The sequence below is a fragment of the Periophthalmus magnuspinnatus genome, chromosome 11 (assembly GCF_009829125.3).
Source record: "Periophthalmus magnuspinnatus isolate fPerMag1 chromosome 11, fPerMag1.2.pri, whole genome shotgun sequence".
NCBI classification, from domain to species: Eukaryota; Metazoa; Chordata; class Actinopteri; order Gobiiformes; family Gobiidae; genus Periophthalmus; species Periophthalmus magnuspinnatus.
The window spans coordinates 24,923,804-24,945,008 of record NC_047136.2 but is presented as its reverse complement, the minus strand read 5'-3'; the positions used below and the strand labels follow the sequence as shown (position 1 = coordinate 24,945,008).

Genomic DNA, 21,205 nt, shown 5'->3' with positions numbered 1-21,205 from the left:
GTTTGCCTTGGAGCCCTCTTCTGAGTTCTCTAGTTCACTTTAAATGTGAACCTAGACATTGCATTGTTTGTTTTTCTTTGCGCTTACGTTTGGCACATGGTCGTGCTTTTATTTTGTATGCGCTGACCGGAAGCAGCAGCGGCGCACGCGGCGGAGCGTTGACACTGGTGTCCAGTCGGCGGAGGCACACACACGGGCCGTGCACACACACACAAAGAAAGGTACGGAACCGGAGATCTGCCGCTCTCGATCACCTCTCGGGTCTGTTATATGTGCGTGTCGCGTGCGTGTCGCGTGCGCTCGGGAGGGCTCGCGCTAATGTTTCCGCGTTAACGTCAGAGGAGTCGGTCCATCCTGTGGTCTGTGCTCAGATCAGCTGCATGTCGACGGCACAGCTCCGAAACGACACGGAGAGCTCGTATTTAGCCCCGGTTACCTTTGTGTCCCGTCGCTTTGACACCCCTCCGTGTACAGAGCCGGGCAGCACCGCGGCACTTGTTTAGCCCAAAGTTTCCTCCGCCGGGAGACTGTTGAGGTGTTGTTGAGGTGTTGTTGAGGTGTTGTTGAGGTGTTGTTGAGGTGTTGTTGGTTCCCTGACTGCGACATCGCCCCGTCCATCTATTTCTGCTTTTCCCTTCGACCTTTCCGCATCGACACGAGCCCCGGTCCCGCGTGAGGCTGTGTTTGTCCCGGGTCCAGACACAGGCCTCAGCCGAACTATCACCTCATCGTTTCCTTTGTCGCAGAAAGCTAAAAATAACGCCTGGCTGCAAACATTAGCCGAGGTCATCATTGAGCGTTATGAAAGAGGCAGCACGGTAAGTTCCTCAAATATCAACTCGAGGCCCTTTAAACCGCCCGTTTTAACCAGTCCAACCGCCGCTAACTGCCGAGCCGAGCCGTGCAGAGCCGTGCTGGGACTGGGACAACAGCAGTGTGGCCCGTGATGATAACACGACCCCGTGAAGTCCACCCTAAACTGATAGAGAGGAGCTATCTGCACTAAAACAACGCACAGAGTGTAAGAAGTAGTTTAGTATTTGAGTTAAACGTTAATCTCACCTGTGTGTGGCTCAGGTGAGATCTGTACATGTCCTACAGAGTAAACTATGAATACTGTTTATGTGCAGGGTTTGTGGAGATATTGTAAATCTATAGCAGGATAATAAACAGTGCTATCATTAGGTTCAACGTTTGATTTTTCCCTTGGATGGACTGGAAATCACACAGACCTACAGCCGAAGAGCAGACTTTACAAACTTCACTATCCTCTCAAACTCTGTAGTCAGTATTCTGGGGCTGTCTGACACAGATGTGGCTGCCAATCCGTGCCGTCGTCCCCTCCAGCCATCACCAATCAGTCACACCATGTTCAGGTTGATGTGAATGTTCTGAAGTGTCTTGCTCAAGGACACATCTGCGGCGTTTGTCCTGTGGAGTCTGATCACGTGGTGAAATCGTACAGTGTCAAATTGTGCGTAGCAGAGTGGTTAGCCCTCCAGAAATGAAAGTTGCTAGCAAGACGTAAGGATGAGTGCTTTTGTTGGGGAAAACCCAAACGACACGACTCCACTTCTCACTTGTCAGTCAGCTCGTGCTACAGGACTGAACGAAAATATGAAATTGTTGAAATTGAAATTGAAATTGTTTTTTTGACAAGCGTTCGGATTAGATTAGATTTGTGATGTATGTTTTAATGTTAGGATTTTGTTCAAAGTTCATATTTGATTAGTAGAATTGACAAAAAGACTGAAATATGAACTGACAAACTAATACAATAATCACATTTCAGAACATGTTTGTACAGATCTGAATTACAGGATTTGCAGGTTTTTAATGCAGAACAGAACACATTTTACTGTTTGTTAAGAAATTTCTAGTGTTTCCAAAATTGCAGCCTTTGCGCTTGGCTAATTGCGACTATCCAAATTTCGATTCAATTGCAGTTAAGTATGACATTGTGCTTGTGTCTGCTATATTGTAATAACCTATGACACACACGGATCATTATGTTATTATTTGGACATTTAAAATCACAATATTGATCTAAAATGACTTAAAAGAAACAAAACTGTGGCCCAGTGGGAGCAGACGTCGCCGTAAATGTCATCAAAACAAAGAGCAGTTGTTGACACCTCCTATGGGTATCTGCAGATCACACTAGTGAGCAGCAGATTTTCTTTCATTTGTACCAAAACGACTACACGGTGCTGCAAAACCCTACGCGTATCACAGAGCAGTGGGCGTCTGCTGGTGGCGGTGAAAACGGGAGTTGATCACAGTAATGACGTCTTGAGTACAGGAGTGTGAAGGTTACTCAAGCGTGCATTAATCACTCTAAATACAACTTCGAGAGGGTAAATGAGAAGGCGAAACAACTATAACATGGTTAAAAGCTCAAAAAGATTGCATAGTAGATCTGCTTTACTCTCACCTTGCTAGCTTGTTTAACTGGTATATCTTGTGCGATGTATCCAGGCTCGGTATGTCGGATGAAGATTCGCGTGCCAGCTCCAGCTCTTCCTCCTCCTCATCTTCCACACATCAGCAACAGCAGCAGCAACAGGACGGTACCCCCAAGAAACGAGACAGTAAAGGCAGCATGAGCAAGACCTCCAAGCTTCTCTCCACCAGTGCCAAAAGGTCTGTAGCATATTCAGAGTTGCATGTGGCCTCAAGTTCATTTTTACATTTTCTTTTGTGTTGTTGGATAAATGTGAGGAAGGGGATGAAGCTCAGCAGTGGGCAGGCGCTAGTGTTGTCATGATACTCAAATTTCAAACTCTTATTTCGATACTCAATACCGATTCCGATACCATGATGATGATGGTAAAAACACTCTATTTAGACAAGAGAATGTGATGTGAATATGGCTTTATATCCTGTAATTCCCCAGTCCAGATAGGTTCCATAATGGTCGAGTTTATGTGGACTTGCACGTTTTGGTACAGCTCAAGATCATTCTAAGGAAAGGTTAATTTCTGTCCTGTGAATGTGACTTTGTTTAGTATCAACACTTGCTCAAATGAGTATCAGTTTCAATACTGGTTTCAGTATCGATTAGTATTTGATTTTCAATACTTTTGACAGCCCTAGTAGGCTCTTCCAAGAAACGCTTTTTAACTTTTCTAAACAGACCGAGTGCCTTGGGTTTTTTGCTGTTGTCTGATTTTTCTATATGCATTTGAAATATTTTACCCTACAGGCAACTACTTAAATATTTTCAAGTAAAAAAAAGCCCTCCGAAGAGCACCTGTCTACAATTTTGAACCATACATGTCCCCACACAGTGCTCCTCGTCATTTTCTTTTTGTAATAGTAAGTTTGTTTGAAGTAATATGCCCTGATAATATCTGTGTAACAATTAGCAAAATAGTATATGCAAACACTTAAGACGTCTTGTTTTTGTTAAGCAATACAGAATACACAACTCCACCGTATACCATCATACCACGGTGTCTTTGGTCAAGGTTATCAGACCGTGAAAATGTCATGCTGTCCCATCCTCACTCCTGAATAAATAGATGTTTGCACTGCACTCCCCACTGCCGACAGAGCAGCAGTGCAGCTGACAAATTAACTTTACATTTTTGTGGAGATCTTAACCAGCCTGTTGTTTTCCTCCAGGTTTTTATTGTGTCTTTTATTTTCTTTTGCAGAATTCAGAAGGAACTGGCGGATATTACACTGGACCCTCCACCAAACTGCAGGTGAGTGCAGGCAGATGGAGGAATAACACTGGTTCCTGGTCTATTCGCAGTTGCGTATAAGCTGTGTGTTCTTATATAAGTTTTGTTATGTTGCAAAGTAGTTTCAGATGTTGTGCTGCTTTCACTGGTGATGGCAAATGTTTTTCATGGCAGGTAATTAAAGAGAAGTATTGTTATTGTTGGGTTGTGACTGATCCAATAACAGTAGTGTACATAATGTGTTTGCTGCAGGTTAGACAGCTTCAGGCAAATGGATGCAGCCAAAAATCTGTATAGTTTTTATTCTTGTATAATGGCTTAAGAGACGTAATAACTGCACTTACTGTTACATAATGGACTGTTCAATAGAGCTGTTGCCACATTTGCAGCCACCTGTGGAGATCTTAACCAGCCTGCTGTAATGTTCTGTTTTTACTACCAACTAGAACAAGTTGGCACACCTCATGATTGCCTTTAGCGTTCACCAGATACTAGACGAGGTGTTTTAAAGCGTATTGTAAAGAATGGAGCTGCGCAATTAGGAGAAAATATTTGTCATTTATGTTTTTAAAATTAGGATTCTGTTCATATTTTAAACTTGTCCAGCAGAATTGAGAAAAAGACTGAAATGTGAACTGACAAACTAATAAAAGAATCACATTTCAGAACATGTTTGTACAGAGCTAGACTACAGGTTTAGCAGCTTTTATGCAGAATAAGACGGGATATTTTGTTGTTTGTGAAAGAAATTATGATACTTCAAAAAGTGCAGCATTTGTGATGTGCTGATTATGTCCATTGCTGTTAATCTTGCAGCTCTAGTAAAAAACATGACTCGTCAAAGAAGAAAATAGATGTTGAAATACATTGGAAGGTTGTCATTTTAACATGACTCGAGTACCTATGACAAAAAACATAAAATTCTACAGTACTGTATAGATATACCTTCAAACATAGGTCCATTGGTACTGTGAAATCAGACTCTGTTGTCCTTTGGCTTGTTTTTAGCTTTTCTCATTGTTATTTACACTGAGACACTTGAATAACTGAGTGAAATTCTTATTTATTCAGTTGGTGCATAAATGGCAACTGTGATTTATTGGAACGCACCCTGAGTTTATATTCCACAAGAGGCTATAAGAGAGGCTAGGGCTGTAGCCAACAAAACACACTCTTTATATCAATTAACTAAAAGAAAGCTGGCAAAAGATTAAAAATTATTTGAATCTTGCACACAAAAACTGTCCAGTCACTCCCAAAACTTCAACTAACTCGGTCCATACTTTCTCCTTTCTGCTGTTGTCCTTATAAATCTTTATAATCCCAATAAAATAATTACTGGACTAATAAACATTTGGCTGAGTAAGGCACCATCTACTGAGTAATTGACCACTACAGACTCTCTCCCTGTCAGACCACATGCTGTTTATGACTTTAAAGGGCCCGTATTACTCGACTTTCAAAACGGTTAGGTTTTCTCATCACAAACAGACCTGGAGTTGTGTTTTGCTTCATTCACACACGTTTAACACAGAAACCCTGTATATTTAGGCTGAGTTCTTCTGTTCCTCTGTTGTGATGTCGTATTAAAACAAGAAGTGCTTCACCGCGTTTTTAAACTCCACACACCTTCGCTAGAATCATTTGGATCATTTCAGCCCTGGAATTGCCAATTTCTACTGAACTAAAGGAAAAATGTAGCTGTTAACTTAAAAACTACTGCTTCATGATATCACAAGGTGGAACTGAGCATTTTGAGCTTTGGAGACGGAGACAGACTAATGATAAAGTGTTACTTTAACACAACTACGGTATGTTTTGGAGGAGGTGACAATATTATAACGTGGATAAAACCTCACAAGAATCATCCATGTTGTGTAATATATGACCTTTTTAAAGTCGTAAAAATAAACTTCTACATGGATACATCTTTTTCAGTAAGAGATTGACTGTACCCGGTTTCTGCGTAGAATACATAATTAAACTGTACAAGAATAGACAGCCTGTCAAAACCTCATTGTATCTCGTATGTCTATCTCTTAAATTATTTTTTTATATATTGGATTTGTTATCACGCACACGATCGGACATCAGTGGGATTTAACCATTTAACCGACACCATGTCTTAACTCCTACTGCCTTGTTATTGGCAGGTGCTAAAACAGGATTTGCGTTGCTGTCTTTAGATGCCCGGATGCACACGCCCCATTTTGTAATAAGGAAATCTGGCTGTGTGTGTTTGATAAGATCACTGTGCACTGGCCCGGTGCTGAGTAAGGCCTAAAACATGAGCTGTGGGGTGCTGCTTTGATTCAACATGCCTGAGAGAGTGGCCCAAGTCGGCTCGGGTTTGTGAAACTCTCCATAGCTCTGCCACGCACTGCCCCCCGCGGACTGCAGGATTAACCGCTTCCACTCGGAGCGTTTGAAGCCCCCGTGGTTCACACAGGAAAAGATCACAAGAATTTACAACGCTCCAGGAGATTTTAATAATGAATAATGAACCGTTTTTTAACTTTTTTGTTTAAGTTGAGCCAGTACCGTCATAAAACTGCAGGTTATGATAACAATAGTAAATGGTTAATCCAGGCCATCCCAATGAGTCAACAGTGTGGGCTTTGTGCCAGCTCAAAACACAAGGATCAGACCATTTAAATTTCTTTCTCGACTTTTGTATATAATAGTATTTGCACATGTATTAAATGTACAGAATTATAACTATATATTTTATGAAGAATTGAACGATTAACATTTTGTAGACAAACTAAGTATCACAACTTTAACTTTAGGCAAGTAAGTCGATGTAGTGATTATGGTGACGGGCCTAGAGTTTGATCAGACTAAGCAATGTCGCCCTAAACTAATCAAAGTGTAACTGGGTCAAATGTCACATGCACAAATTGCCTGAATTTTCCCTTTAATGATGTGCAAAAATCTGATTTAATTTGAGAATGAGGTTCAGCTACCAGCTTTGGGTCTTTTTAATGGAGAAGTTTACAGCCAATCCTGTCAGTAAAAGCAGTTTGGAGTTCAGATTTTGGCAATGATGGCAGTGATTTAAAATATGTATTGTTTTTGTTCAGGAAATTAAAATTGAAAGCCATATTTTTAGTAAGAAAATGGAATTCAATATGAGATTCAAATTTTCTTCTATGCCTGTAATTTAGCCACGTCAAACAGTTGGTTTCTTGTTCCTGCTTCCTAACCCATTATTAATCTTTCAAGGCATACAAGTTTTTAGCATAACGACTAATTCAATAACTTCACAAAAGCCCATTTATCAGAATCTAAGACAGGAGAAAAGTCTTAGAAATAGAAGTTCCTGGTGTTTGTTTCTAATAGTTGAAAAGACAAACCGTTCTTGTTTATTCTAAGGCAAAGGTCTGTGCTAAAATCTGTAAAAAGTCTCTTAATATTGAGTGTATTCTATCTACCTTTTGTCCTGCTGATCTTAAATTGCTCTAGTATTTTCTCTGAATGCTGCGGTTGTGTTTCTATTCGCCTTAAACACTCACATTGTAAATCTCTAACTGATCATTATGTTTTAAATGACCAAGACCCTGAATAACCTGGAAAGTAGATTTTATTGGAGCGTTTAAATTACAGCAGAAAATAACTCAGGGATTTGTCTTTTTTAATATACAGGAGCTGTTCACAGATGCACTGAGCCCCGGCCCCAAGTACTGACTCAAGAACAACTTTTAACTATTTTGTGTCTACACATGATGGGCAATAATAACAAAATTCATAGTTACAGTGAGCCTTTAAAGAATGAAATTTAATGCAGTATAACTTTTTTTGTGAAAGATCTGCTACCTGCTCGATATGTTGTTGCTTTACTTGGAATGTTCCACTGTATGGCATTATATCCCATTTTGCTTTTATTCAATTACAGGGAAAAACATTCATTCTTACTCTGAGTGAGGTCGCTTCTCCACAAGTTACAGGTCACACTGACCTGTAACTTTGGCCGGTGGCATTGCCATAGAGATACCAGTTACATGCCGTACCGCGGAGCATTAGTGTATGGGGCAAGTGTGGGGTAAAGTAGCGGTCTATTAAGACTTTCGTGCCAAATTCAAATGTGTGCATATTTTTCTGTATTTGTGCATGAAATGTATTTTATATATTCTTGATCAAGATGATACAAATTCGAAAAACACTGCATTTCACATCTACAAATGCAAAATTGTAAAATATGTGATAAGTTCTCAACTTGTGAACACAAATGTTTTTTTTGTGCTTGAGGTTTCTCTCTTGAGAAAACAAATAACAGCTGTGATCAATATCACATCAGTGCTCACAGACACATGTCATGGACATTTGAGTTTGATTTAGTAAGCCCAAATAATTTGCTTTTTCCCCAAAATTTCCTTGTGGAGTGGCTAAGTGCCCAGTGTAGCTCATCACCTCCCGGGTCCAGGCAGCGTGTGATCTTGGATACGCTGTCTGCGGACGTCTTTTTAAGCAGAGGTAAAGGCAGAGGGGAAATCACTGTCCGAGGCTGTTGACAGAAATCTGCAGTAGCTCAGTGCTCAGTGGGGCTGGGAGTGCTCTTGCCGGATAGGCCTAGTACTGTGTGCGACTGACTTGCTCTGGAGAGCAGACTATGGGGGTTCATGCCTCGTTACAAATAGCGGGACACTGGGATTTGTGTGGATATTTATTTTATTACAACATTCTCAGGTTTTACAGGCAGATTAAGCTTTGCGGCCGTGCGTTATGGAGCTGTGTCCTACACACTCTCATGTTGCGTTTCATGTAAGTCTGACTGTCTGACCCTGGCACAAAACGCTGCCCAGATCCTCTCACCTGCCCGTGCCTTTTGGCTTTGCAGCCACATGGGCCGCTCCTTGAGGATGGGCAAAAAGTAAATAATTTTGGCTAACTCAGCGAAAATCAAATGACATACATGCACCTATAATAATGATTTCCAAAATTACAGCTGCAATTCATAAACCTCAAGCACAAAAAATACATTAATATTCACAAGTTGAACTCACTCACATATTTTTGTATTTGTGAATGTGAAATTATGTAATTTTTAAAAAATGAATATACAAAATACATTTAGACAAGTTCTTTATAGTTTTCTCTCATCTTTCATGCTCAAGTTGATTTGTTCTTGTTTCTAAACTGAAACTTTTGCTGTTTTTAAAGTTGGCCTTGTATTCTAAGCCAGATGCCTTACCTTGATACAAAATTATAAATCAAAGACATGTTATTCTACGCTTGCATCATAGCAGCTACTCTTTGTTTTACTATATTTAGGTCATGTTTCAGCTTTGTTGCATACACAAACACGGCGCTAAAATTTGAGTCATTGTTTAACCATGACTCATTTGTGTAACAGCCATAGGAGTGTCCCGTTGAATAATAATTATACAGTAATTATTTATCATCAGTCATGTGCAGGGTTAAAAAGATTCCATGCATTCCATTCAAGTATCTTTATCGTTCACACTGAGGGACCATAGACTGTATATATAAATGGACATAGCTAACCTGCTAGCCGCCGCGTTCCAAACAGGAAGTGAACATGGGCTCCATTGACTCTTGCTCCAATTCACTTTACATTAGAAAACTGTTGCCCCTCTCTCTGTAACTGCTGCTGGTAGACTTGTCATTTTGGTCTTAAAATGTTTGGGATGACCTGCTCTACATGGTCCTGGTGTTTTTATTTCACTATTATGTGCATAACTCAGGATATGAACATTAACAATAGACAAATCAGCTGCCTTCTTTTCCCCGAGGTCACTCCTGCTAGTGTTTGATTGACAGCGTTGCTAAGCACCCTGCTAAACCAGCAGTGTGGGCGGGGTGGTACTTTCAACAGCCTCACTCCAGATTGGCTCTTCGGTTGCTATGATACTTGCAGTCGGAATTCCAAATATGGAACTCGGCTCCAAATCCCTCGTTATCCTCGTTAAGCTTCATTTGACTAGAGCTGGACACTATGGTGATGTCACACTCACTTAGTCCACTTCTTTATACAGTCTGTAAGGTAAGGTATATTCTTGGCACCGTTTTTCCCAACATGCTTTGCTTTCTGCGACTGTACAACTGTTCAGCAGTTTAGTTCTATGCAAATGTCAATGGCATATTAGCTGCTGACCTTTTGAATATGGCTCACACTTTTTGTAATACTCATCATAGTAAAGAGTTTGAACTGTAAATCTCCCAAATCCATTCTTCCAACGGCAACAAACTATTATTTTAGCAGTTAAATATTTGTAAAACGATTATTTATTTTAAAGTTTTGTTTTTAAATGTATTTAAAGACAGATGAATATACTGACTGAATGCTTCTAAAACGTTTACCAAAAAACTTGTTCAGGTGTTTTGATTTAACAATACCTCTGTCATTGTGATAAAAAATTATACTTTGTATAGTCCAGGTAAGTATTATTAAAATAGTTAAATGGTTGATTATTTCAGTTAATCTTTGCATCCCTATAAACAAAAAACTCATCATTTTTTATTTTTTATTTTTTTGGCAAAATTAGCTTTTCCCAGTACATTTATATTGTATTAAGTAGCTCTTGAGGTTGAAATAAGTCTGCAGTCTGCATCTAATTTTAAAGCATTTTATTTTCCCAGAATCAAGAAGTGAGCTGTTGTTGTTGTTGCAAAACTCAGATCTGGCTTTAGAAAGTTGCAAAGAATGCTTATAAACTCATCACTGAATAATTGAGCTGTTATTCTTCACTTTCCTTATGCATTCTGTTTAAAATGAACTAGTTTTGTTTTTCATGTTTTTAATGAGATTTTACCTTGCCTCCTTGTTTTGCACTTTTCACAAGTTTAAGATCCTTTTCTCCCTCAAATCCTGTTAATTACCTTCTTCCTGATCCTTGGCAGCAGCAACGCGGTGCAATTACACTCAGGCTAAAGATATTGGTTTTCACACTACTGTCTCACACAGTTTTATTCTCAAACATCACACAGCGCTCAGAGTGTATCCTCAACAGTTTCTCAACAGCTGGTTTGTGTCTATAAAAAGGCCCGTCTCCTGGGAGGAAGTGGTTGGGCCCCGAAAGCATCACAACATTCATGGCTGCAGTATAATGTACAATGGTGTCTCTGTGGAAATACAAATATGGTTAAGATGCATTTAGTGCTATAATCAGATGTAAATTATTAAACCATGCTACTTGATTTGAGAGCATTTTTACCAGTTCAAACAAGTTCATTTAAAACGGTTTACAGCTGTGCAAAGTTATTCCTCACTTACCTTATACATTTCCGAGCACCGTAATTATTCATCTCAATGAGTTTATAAACCATTCTCTCGTCTCTGAGGGCTGTGAAACGTTGAGTTGCGCCGTGACAGTAACGCTAACAACAACTAGCATGCTAACGCACTCGTTCAGATTATCGGACAATGAAAAGCTTTATAATGACATGGAGGCAGCACACAGTGGCCTTATTTTGCCTTCAAGAGCTACTCATACAATATACATCTGTACTGGGGCAAGACACAGGCCCTTTAAAGCCCTGTATTTCTTCTAGTTCACAACATTTTTACTCGATACGGTTTATTGTAAAAGCAGATATTTGGGTGAAAAGCTGTTTCCAGTAAGTTTTTAAAAGGCATTTTGTGTGAGACCCATATGGAAAGAACTGCCTGTGATGTTTCTTTCATCATTAACGTCAGAGTGAGAGAAGGAGCTAAGTGGGTGTTCACTCATGGGTCCAAATCGGGTACAGACCCTTTAAGTTAAAGCGGACCTAAGCACTAAATCGACTTTTTTTTTGCTACTAAAGTTTACCCTCCACTGCTGAGCTGCGTTGACTACTGGCCTCAGCGGTCCGCACATGTACCGTTATCCGCGAGCTGACAAACGCAGAGGACGGACAGAAGCCTCTATGTGTAGCTTTATGCGTCTAGAGCATAAATGAGTCTTTTCTCTTTTCTTTATTCCAAAAGCACTGCCCAAGTTGACAGCTATGTTTGCAGTGAGGTTCTGACCGGAGTTTAAGTGTTTGGTCCAACTTGAATTAATTATTTCCGTGTTATAGTCCATTATATCCGCAGAAATATGAGAACAACAGTCATCTCAACTACTTTACATAATATAGCTTAGATTTTCATTGCATTTGACAGAAGGGCTAGTTTTCCTTCACTCTCCTCACTTGAAGGTGGTGTCATATCATTCTAAAGCACAGACAGACACAGATACAATGCACTGATTAGAGCTGAGACTAAACTGGCAACAATTTTAGTTATCAAACCACTCAATGGCACCGCAAGCTGCTGTTACCATGGAGCCACTGTGTAAACAATTTAACAGGAAGCCTCCATCTCCACTTTGGTGTTTCTGTCGTCAGTACATTAAGCGCAAACTCTCCAGAGCTCAGACAGGTCATGCACCGGTGACCGTGTGTCTGTGTACAGTCAACACACCAGGCTCTCTGCAGCTCACTCTAAACACCAGGCTGCTCACTTACAAACAACTTTTTTTTCCTTTTTTTTAGGGGGGAAAGTCAGTTTTTTGGAAAAGGGTCGACACAAATCTCAAATTAGTTCCTAGAATTATGCATAAAAATGGAAAATATTAAGCAGAATTGTAGACTTTTGTATTTGTTATTCGACTGTAACAGCTCTTTTACATTTTAGACGTGTTTTTGAACGCATCACTCACATTGACACTCGTATACCTTTGTCATTCACTATTAAACGTCCAAAGGTTGTGATGTCATCTACATAACCTCTATTGAAAAATTTGCTGACTATTTTAGTAATGGAGTAATCCTTAACTGGTTTATAATCCAAAAGATGTCACGACCTGAGAGAAGACATTTTATGACTGAGACAGATATGGAATTGCATAGAAATGACACAGGAAATGTGTGTAAATGTGGTGTTTTTGATGCTCGTAAATATTAATCGATTAGGAAAATGATTAGTTACAGCCCTAAAGCGGATTAGTAATACCACCAATAGAAAATAAAAAAATAGAAAGTACATGAATAGTAAAATTTAGATTGTGACGTGGCTCCCAGAAAATTGTGATACACATTTTTGGCCATATAAAAAATAAATCCCAGAACTTCTTTACTTACAACAAGCCCCTCCCTCTCCATTCAGTGTACAAATACTGCCTGTTCAGACCGCAGAATAACTCCCATTGAAGCCGTGAGACACATGAATACTGTCACACAGACCCCCCTCCTCCTCCCCCCCTCTCCTCCTCCTCCACTCTCCTCCTCCACTCCACCGCAATGCCATGTGCCCGCTCCAAAGGTTAAAGGCTTTACCCAAATGAAAGCACTCAAATGTCACCACTGCTCTTTCAACGGACACCGGAAATAATATATATGAAAGTGAATGACAACAGGGATGGCATATACGAGCAGCACCGGGGTGGGCTTTGTGTGTGGTGGAGGGGGGAGGACGGGGGAGGAGGGTGAGAGGAGAGGGGGGCCTTCTGTTGTCGGGCCAAAGAAACCTTGGAGTGTGCGATTCAGTGCAAATGATACAGTATCTATTTGTGGCTGATTGAGGTCTGCCGCCGCCGTGACCACTAACAAGCAAACAGTGACAGCTAATGGAAAACACATGCAAATAGTTGGCATAATGTGTTAACATGGGCCACCGTGCTAATCCCTTTTTATAGAAGACTTCGAACGCACAAGTCACACGAGATGGCATTTTTATTTTAATTTACAGATTGTCACTACTTGACTATAACTATATTTTGTAACCAGCATTGGAGGTGTCACCTGCTTGTCTCCGTGGATATACAGAAGTACTTTAGCACATTATAGGCAAATATATAAATATACAGTGTGTGCAGATGCAGTGATTAGCACTTGAGAATCCATTTGAAGCACTGTGCATGTTTCATTTTATATCTTACAATACTATTTAAATTTTTTTTTTTTGATTGCCTGGACATACGTGATATTAAATTTTCTTCTGAACTGTATAAAAGTTGCAGCTGACTTCATTTAGGCCTGTCACCATAACAATTTTGAAGTGCGATGTATTACCGAAGTAATTATAGCATCAAACCAGAAAGCAGAATGATCCACAGAAAAGTTTTCTACAGGCACTATATTGTTAAATACTGTTGTACTGCAGCGAATAAATAGCAGAAAGCAACACGTAAATAATTAATCTTTGTTTATAATTCAACCTTCTACAGCTCAAATCTTATATTGAAGAAAAAATATCCCAAAATTTCTCACCAGTACAAAGAAAAAGTACCTACGATAAATATTATTGTTCCATCTTTCATATATTGAATGATTGTTGTGATGAACCTGTCGACTGGCTGTAATACACCTTTCAGAATGCTGCTTAAACATTGAGTTTATATCTGGTCACAGAGACACATTAAGGGGTCAATAGTTATAAGGTCAAAGGTCAGACTAATAACCTCACGTGTCAATGTTCAATAGATCAATGGGTTGGCATTAGTGCTTAGTAGCAGTTTAATGGATGTATGTGAATGGTCCATAAAATGTATGTTAAATTTTCCAAAACACATTTGAAAACACTTTTTAAAGTTTAAATGTATGTATGTATTATATGTGTGGTTTGTCAGTCTTATATACCTGTATCATTAGTTTATTTTTTATACTGATTTTGTATATTATGAGAGAAGTGAAGTTTACTTAACCATATTGTGCCCATGATTACTTTAACTGCACTTTTATCTTTGCTGTCACAGATAAGGTTAGTGTCGTAGTAACACAAATAGCTAAAACCAGTTTTCTGAGGTAAAGAGATAAGAGAATATTGCACAACTGCTTAAGTTTATGTCAATGACAAAAACATGCACTGGTATAAATTATGAAAAAAAAAAAATCATTTTACGTAATATTTTATATATTGATTTTGTGTTTTTGTGTGACTCTGTGAATAAAACAGACAGTCACAATATAAATATGTACAAGGTCTGTGGATTTGGGTCAAGAAATGTAAAATTCTGTGATTATCACTTAGGGCTGGGTGATTATGGGAAAAAAACAAACAAATACAATTTGCTTTGGTAAATGGTAAAGGGTCATGTTTTGATATAGCGCTTTTCCAAGAAACCACACCCCCATTCATACACCAGTGTACACAGACATGGAGCAAGGTGGGTTAAGTGTCTTGCCCAAAGACACAACAGTAGTATTAATTTATGGGAGCTCGAATTGCATCGCCAACCTGTGAGTCAGTGGATCTGCCCGCTCACCCGATTATGTCTCTGTAGAGCGCTGGATTCAAACCGCCAACCTTCGGATCACTGGACAAACTCTACAACTGAGCTACTGTTATTAAATCATCGCTATTTGACAAAACCAAATATTCAAATGTTTTTCTTCAAAGTCTGAACTCTGCTTCAAACCACATGCTTTTACTGACTGAGGATTAGCTGAAGACCTCTGTGTTTAAAAGCTGATCACGGACTGAATCTCTATTTCGATAAAAATGTGATTAATTGCATTATCAATATCCTATAATAAGAATACTGGCTCCAGCCTTGGAACATTAGCACTTTTAACAATCTTAACACAAGCAATACAGGACAAATTAATTTCACTTGTTTTTTCATTCATCCCCTCAATTTTTTTGTCTTCCAGCGCGGGTCCCAAAGGAGACAACATATACGAGTGGAGGTCTACCATCCTGGGACCCCCCGGCTCTGTGTACGAGGGAGGAGTCTTCTTCCTGGACATCGCCTTCACTCCAGACTACCCCTTCAAACCTCCAAAGGTGAGATCAGTGTTGCACAGCGCACTTAGACTGTTATTCTCATTTTAGCCACGAGAGGGAGCTCCTGTCACGCACATAGACACTGTGGTCTCAGCAGCTCAGTTCAACAGGAGGAGAGCGAGTGTGCTGATGTTCAAGGCTAATATTTACAGAAAATGTATGTTTGTTTTTTTTTTGTTTTTTATTAAAAATGGGTGATTGATTTGCTAATGTGGTTTAGCTACTATTTTCACCACTAATACTCCTACTACAGCACTATCCTAAAATGTATGCCTGGGTAGGGTTGCAGCGATTAACATAAAAATAATCATAAAGAATCAGCTGCTATAAAACTGCTGATTATGTTCATATTCCTTTGTTCTTATCTGGACCACATCAACTAAAAACAAACCACAAAATCTGTGGCATTATTAAATAAAAAATGGAAACAAGAATAAACACTTTGTGATCTTTATCAGTAATACTTTCTTTCTGTAAATGTTCTCTATCTAGAAGCATTGTCAGCATGCTCATATGCTGGCTTTAAATGCAGACGAAACCTTCAATTTACAATATAATAATCAGAAAATCAATTGCTGAGTAGTGGATTTCTAAATAATCATTTTTTGCTGCCAAATATCTGCTGCTATACTTTTTCTGCAGTGTCATCTTTCAAAAGATTATGTCTTAAGGTTTTGTAATAACAGTAATGCATTTTGGCAGCTCTGAAAAGGGGCAAAGACAATTTTGTATTGTTACTATAATATTGTTCCATAACCATTTAAAAACAGTCCATCATAGGCCCAACCTTAAAGCAGTATTCCCCCCAAAAAGAACCAATTTAAATGTTCAATATTGTTAAAAAACTATGAGCTGAAATAAACAGCGAAACACTTTAGTACTTAGTTTGTATATATAATAAGTGATAGAAGTCCCAGTAGTGCAAAATCAAATAAAAATGATGATGAATACTACACTGCCTGGCCAAAAAAGAAGTCGCCACCTGAATTTAACTCAGCAAATGGGTACGAGGCTCCTGCAGTTGGTCAGGTCTAGGTTCAGCAACAGTCTGTGCTCAAAGAATGAGGTCAGCTGACACATGAATATACTGAATGACCAGGTTATTCCATCAGTGGATTTTTTTTTTTCCTGATGGCATGGGCATATTCCAACATGACAATGCCAGGATTCATCGGGCTCAAATTGTGACAGAGCATGTTTCAGGAGCATGAGACGTCATTTTCACACATGGATTGTCCACCACAGAGTCCAGACCTTTGTGCAGCGGTCAGACTCGACCATCAGCAATGCAACATCTTGGTGAAAAATGAATGCAACACTGGATGGAAATAAATCTTGTGACACTGCAGAAGCGAAATTGAAACAATGTCACAGTGAAGCTAAAGCTAAAGGCAGAACAACCAAATATTAGAGTGTGTGACCTTTTTTTTGGTGGTGACTTTTTTTGTCCAGGTGGTGTATCTGGTGCAGGTCACATGAGGCCCCCAGAGAAGTACAAACTGTAGACCCTTAAAGAGGCAATATCTGCCGCGTGTTTGTCAGGAATATCATGTTAGACTCATTTGCATAGAACCACAGCTGACAGCCGGGTCCTGTTTTAACTCGTCACACTTCAGGCATTTCTGTACTTCAAAGAGTTCAGAGTTCAGAGTGTTCCAAGTGTTCCCAGATTTCAAAGGACCGATGTGAAATAGCGACGCTGGAGCATACAGACCTGGCTGGACACATCACTGGAACTCTTTTCTTGTACATCTTGATTTTTGTGATGCTCCAATTTAACACTGTGAACGAATAGTGTCTTTTCCCTCCAAATATGTATTGAAACAATTAAAGCCATAGTATGTAACTTTTTGCCAGAAAATACACTCAAATAAAAGCCTGTTTTTCATTTGGGTTGTGTTTGTTGCATTTAAAATTCTTGGTAAACCATATGTTCTCACTGTGAGCGGGCTTGCATCTCCATAAACCTGACTTTTATTTAGCCTGGAGGAAGATCACTTCCTGCTTGTTTCCATGGAGATGTTGTTCCTTTGGCTATAATACAGTATGGCATAAAATGTATGCCATACAAAATGTCTATGGAGAATGTTACTTTGTATAGTTTTAAGTTTCTGTTTCCATGGAATCATGTAGGTGATGTGCCACTTCGAGAAAGTTCCATAGTGCACCTTTAACAAATCAGTTTAAAGTTTTCTTCAGATTCATCACTAGAAAAGATGTGGCTTCTACAAGTGCAAATGTCTACATCACTGCTCTATATACATTAAATCTACCAAGACAAGCTGCAGTCGTGGACTTTTACTTTGTATAAAATGCACATCTCCATCTTTGTCTTATAAGTGAATGACATAAGTGGTTTTCTAATGTGGTTTTGTTTCCTTGTGTTTCCAGGTGACGTTCCGCACCAGGATCTACCACTGTAACATCAACAGTCAGGGTGTGATCTGTCTGGACATCCTGAAGGACAACTGGAGTCCAGCCCTGACCATCTCCAAGGTCCTTCTCTCCATCTGCTCCCTGCTCACCGACTGCAACCCTGGTGAGACACACACCACCACAACACAATCGGCCATGTTTATATCAGGTAGCCCTATGGCAGCTGTGGCTACTGCTGCTTCTTACTCCTACAGTGAGGCCCAGTGGGTGAATGATGAAGGATTAACTGTTTTGAGTATCTTGAAAGTTGCTGTATAAATCCAAAAAACTATTTGGCTAAAATAGACACTGAATATAAACTGAGTAGAAAGTAAGTGAAATATCTTGCCCAGTGGCATAAAGGGGGTTTTGTTTTTGTTTTGTTTCATTCACATGTTTAACACACAAATCCTGCATATTTAGGCTGTGGTCTTTTCAAACTGAAAACACTCTGTTCCACTTCGTGATGTCATGTGGTAATACAGGAAGTGCTTCACTGTGTATTTAAACTCCACACTTTTACGAGCATCATTTTTAGTTTATTTCAGCCCTGGAATTGCCCATATCCACTGAACTAAATGTAAAGTGTAGATATTACCTTGAGAACTACCACATCATGACATCATAAGGTGGAACAGGGCATTTTGAGCTTTGGAGATGTAACAGACTAATAATAAAGGATTATTCAAACATGTGTGAATGAAACAAACACAGCTCTGGGTAAATTTTTGATGAGGTAACATGGTGGAGGGTCTGCCACCTGCTGGTTCCCATGGAGATGTTATTGCTTTGCCTAGAATGTTCCACACTATGGCATTTAAGTGTTAACCTAGCATTTATTCAGTTTTTTTTTTTGCTCTTGAAAAACATGCAGCATTCATACTGGGTGAGGACTGGCTCAGTAACATGAATGGGGGAAACTCACCTCAGATCTGACCTTTAACTTGGCCTGGTTTGGTCACCTTTTTGTGCTGTAAGGGAAAAGGTTAATCCTATAATGTGTAATATTCCAGACACAGCAATAACATCTCATACAGACAACAAGCGTGTGGCTGATCTTCCACCAGAAACATCATATAATTTAAAGATGCACTAAGTAACAAGTATAAGAAAGCGTAGATGGTCAATAGTCCAGTCCCTGTTTGAAAAGCAGGCTTTGAGTGCCTTCAATAACCTTTAGGGATAGGCTGTTCTAAACATTAAGCACTTTTGGGTCAGCTCAGTCCTCTGGAAAAATGTGAACTTTACTTTAAACTATGTAAATGCAAATATTTGTGTACTCTATACCTGAACTGATAGTGTAACCATGAACATTTCAGTTCTTTATTTAGTACTTGTATGCATTTGAACGTAAAATAAAAATGTTAAAATGCTGTTGTGTGTCCTTGGGCAAGACACTTAACCCATCTTGACCTAGTGTCTGTTTACTCTGGTGTATGAATATCTGTGAATGGGTGAGTGGTTCCTTGATGTGAAGTGCTTTGCTTTTGACGGTGGAAAGGCGTTATATAAAAATGTGACCATATACCATTTCTCCTTTTAGTTCAGAACACTCCAGTATATTTTATGAGCTGTACTCTCTCCAGACTGAAATGTGTGGCACACTGAAGTGAGCGCTACACTTTTATCAATCTGAACGACTCTCATTGAAAGCAGTCGTAAAAAGGCCGACCGCCATGACTAATATTTGAATCTGATTGGTCAAAGCATCAGTGGAACAAGCTGAAAACTAACTTTTGTTGTATCCAGCTGAGAGAAAAGCGCAGACGTCTGCCTCTGTCCACAAATGTACGTTTTCATGGGAAATGGTCACTTTTTATATAGCACCTTTCAAGACACTCAAAGCTCTTTACATCCAGGAACCACTCACACACACATTCATACACCAGAGTACAGACACTGGAGGCGATGCGGGTTAGGTGTCTTGCTCAAGGACACGACAACAGTATTCATCTGTGGGAACTGGAATTGCACCGCCAACCTGTGCGCCAGTGAATCAGATTTGAACCGCCAATGTATGGATCAGTGGACAGACTCTGTTAACTGAGCTACTGCCACAAACCCCATAAACAAAATAGTTAGGAGATGTTGTTGAATGAGAACCATATGGAAACAATTGAATGTGACTATTACAGACAATTGTTTCTCTGAAGTGGTTTAACATCAGAGTGAGAGAAGGGACTAAGTAGGTGTGGCAAATATTCTGAGAGATGTTCTTCACTCATAGTTCAAGCAAATCTGGTGCAGGCACGTAACAGTTGTGTAAAGCGCCAACTAGTTTCCATATTTCTAACTATTGTCCATTTTTGTGTCCCCAGCTGACCCTCTGGTCGGGAGCATCGCCACACAGTACACCACAAACAGACCCGAACACGACAGGATAGCCAAACAGTGGACCAAGCGCTACGCCACATAATCCCACAGACGAATCGACGAAATGGCTACTTAGTTGAGGCCACGGGAAGGGGATGGGGGGGAGAGGGGTGTCCTGGGGGGAAGGGGGGCCCAATGGAAGCTTATGAAAGCGTATGGAAGCAGGGGGCGGGGTCGGGTTGGGAGGGGTGGATTTTTATGACAAGTCTTAACTCCCTCGTCGTATTTTTAAGTTATATCTGGCCCAAATGTAATCAGGCTACTACTTTTGTGGGGGTTTTTCTCCTTTATTTTTAGCTCGTGCTTTAAGATGGACGGTAAAGCGCTAGATAAAACGTGTCCGCATGATTTCCCAGTCCTATTAAAATTGGTGTGCGCTCCCCTCCAAACGCTAAAGTGTTTTACAAAAGTAGACGGGTAGATTGGAATGGTTGTGATTTGTGTTCTGTACTGAGAAATTAAAAAAAAACTGTTCTGTTCATCCCATTACAAATAAAACATGACCAACCTGAACATCTTGTGTCTTTTATTGAATATTTTAAAGGTGTGTTATGTAATTTTTCTGGTGTCTCCTTGGAGATTTTCCAGTATGTCATGAACTTAAAATGTTTTTCCACTGCATTTTCCTGTGAGTGTGTCTCCTTTGAGACGCAATGGTTTTGCTTGAAATGTTGCATGGTATGGGACTAAATGCTTAAACTCTGCCCACAACCACATTAAAAGACCTACTTAACTGGACAGTACCCGGTGGACTAAAGGGAGTGAGGGGGGAGGAGGGGCAGGGTCTGTGGGCATAAGGAACAGTGTTATTAATGTAACAGGAATCCACACTTCAAACTCTACCCATGCAGCCAGGTGTTTGTAATTAGAAACCCCTGGCTCAAATCAGGGCAGTCTTTTGTGATGTCACCAACTACTGGTAATTGCAGAGGCCCCTGAAGGCAGCACAAACTTAGATTTAGGTGTTTTGACCAGAAAGCTGCCCAAAAAACACCAGGCATAAGAACAATAGATAAAG

The 21,205-nt window shown here is 39.8% G+C and overlaps 1 protein-coding gene across 2 annotated transcripts; it reads left to right on the top strand.

Annotated features, from left to right (window-relative positions):
• Positions 1 to 132: 132 nt before the first annotated feature.
• On the top strand, positions 133 to 20,700 carry ube2e1 (ubiquitin-conjugating enzyme E2E 1). 2 transcript variants are annotated; one of them, XM_033975236.2, is made up of 6 exons: positions 133 to 221; positions 2,479 to 2,643; positions 3,660 to 3,710; positions 15,267 to 15,399; positions 17,791 to 17,938; positions 20,133 to 20,700. In XM_033975236.2, exons 2-6 carry the CDS (start codon positions 2,486 to 2,488, stop codon positions 20,228 to 20,230), a joined length of 588 nt encoding a protein of 195 aa, XP_033831127.1. In that variant the 5' UTR covers positions 133 to 221; positions 2,479 to 2,485; the 3' UTR covers positions 20,231 to 20,700. The 2 variants fall into 2 exon arrangements, with proteins under 2 accessions (XP_033831127.1, XP_055081489.1); XM_055225514.1 differs by lacking the exon at positions 133 to 221 and adding an exon at positions 369 to 389.
• Positions 20,701 to 21,205: the final 505 nt, after the last annotated feature.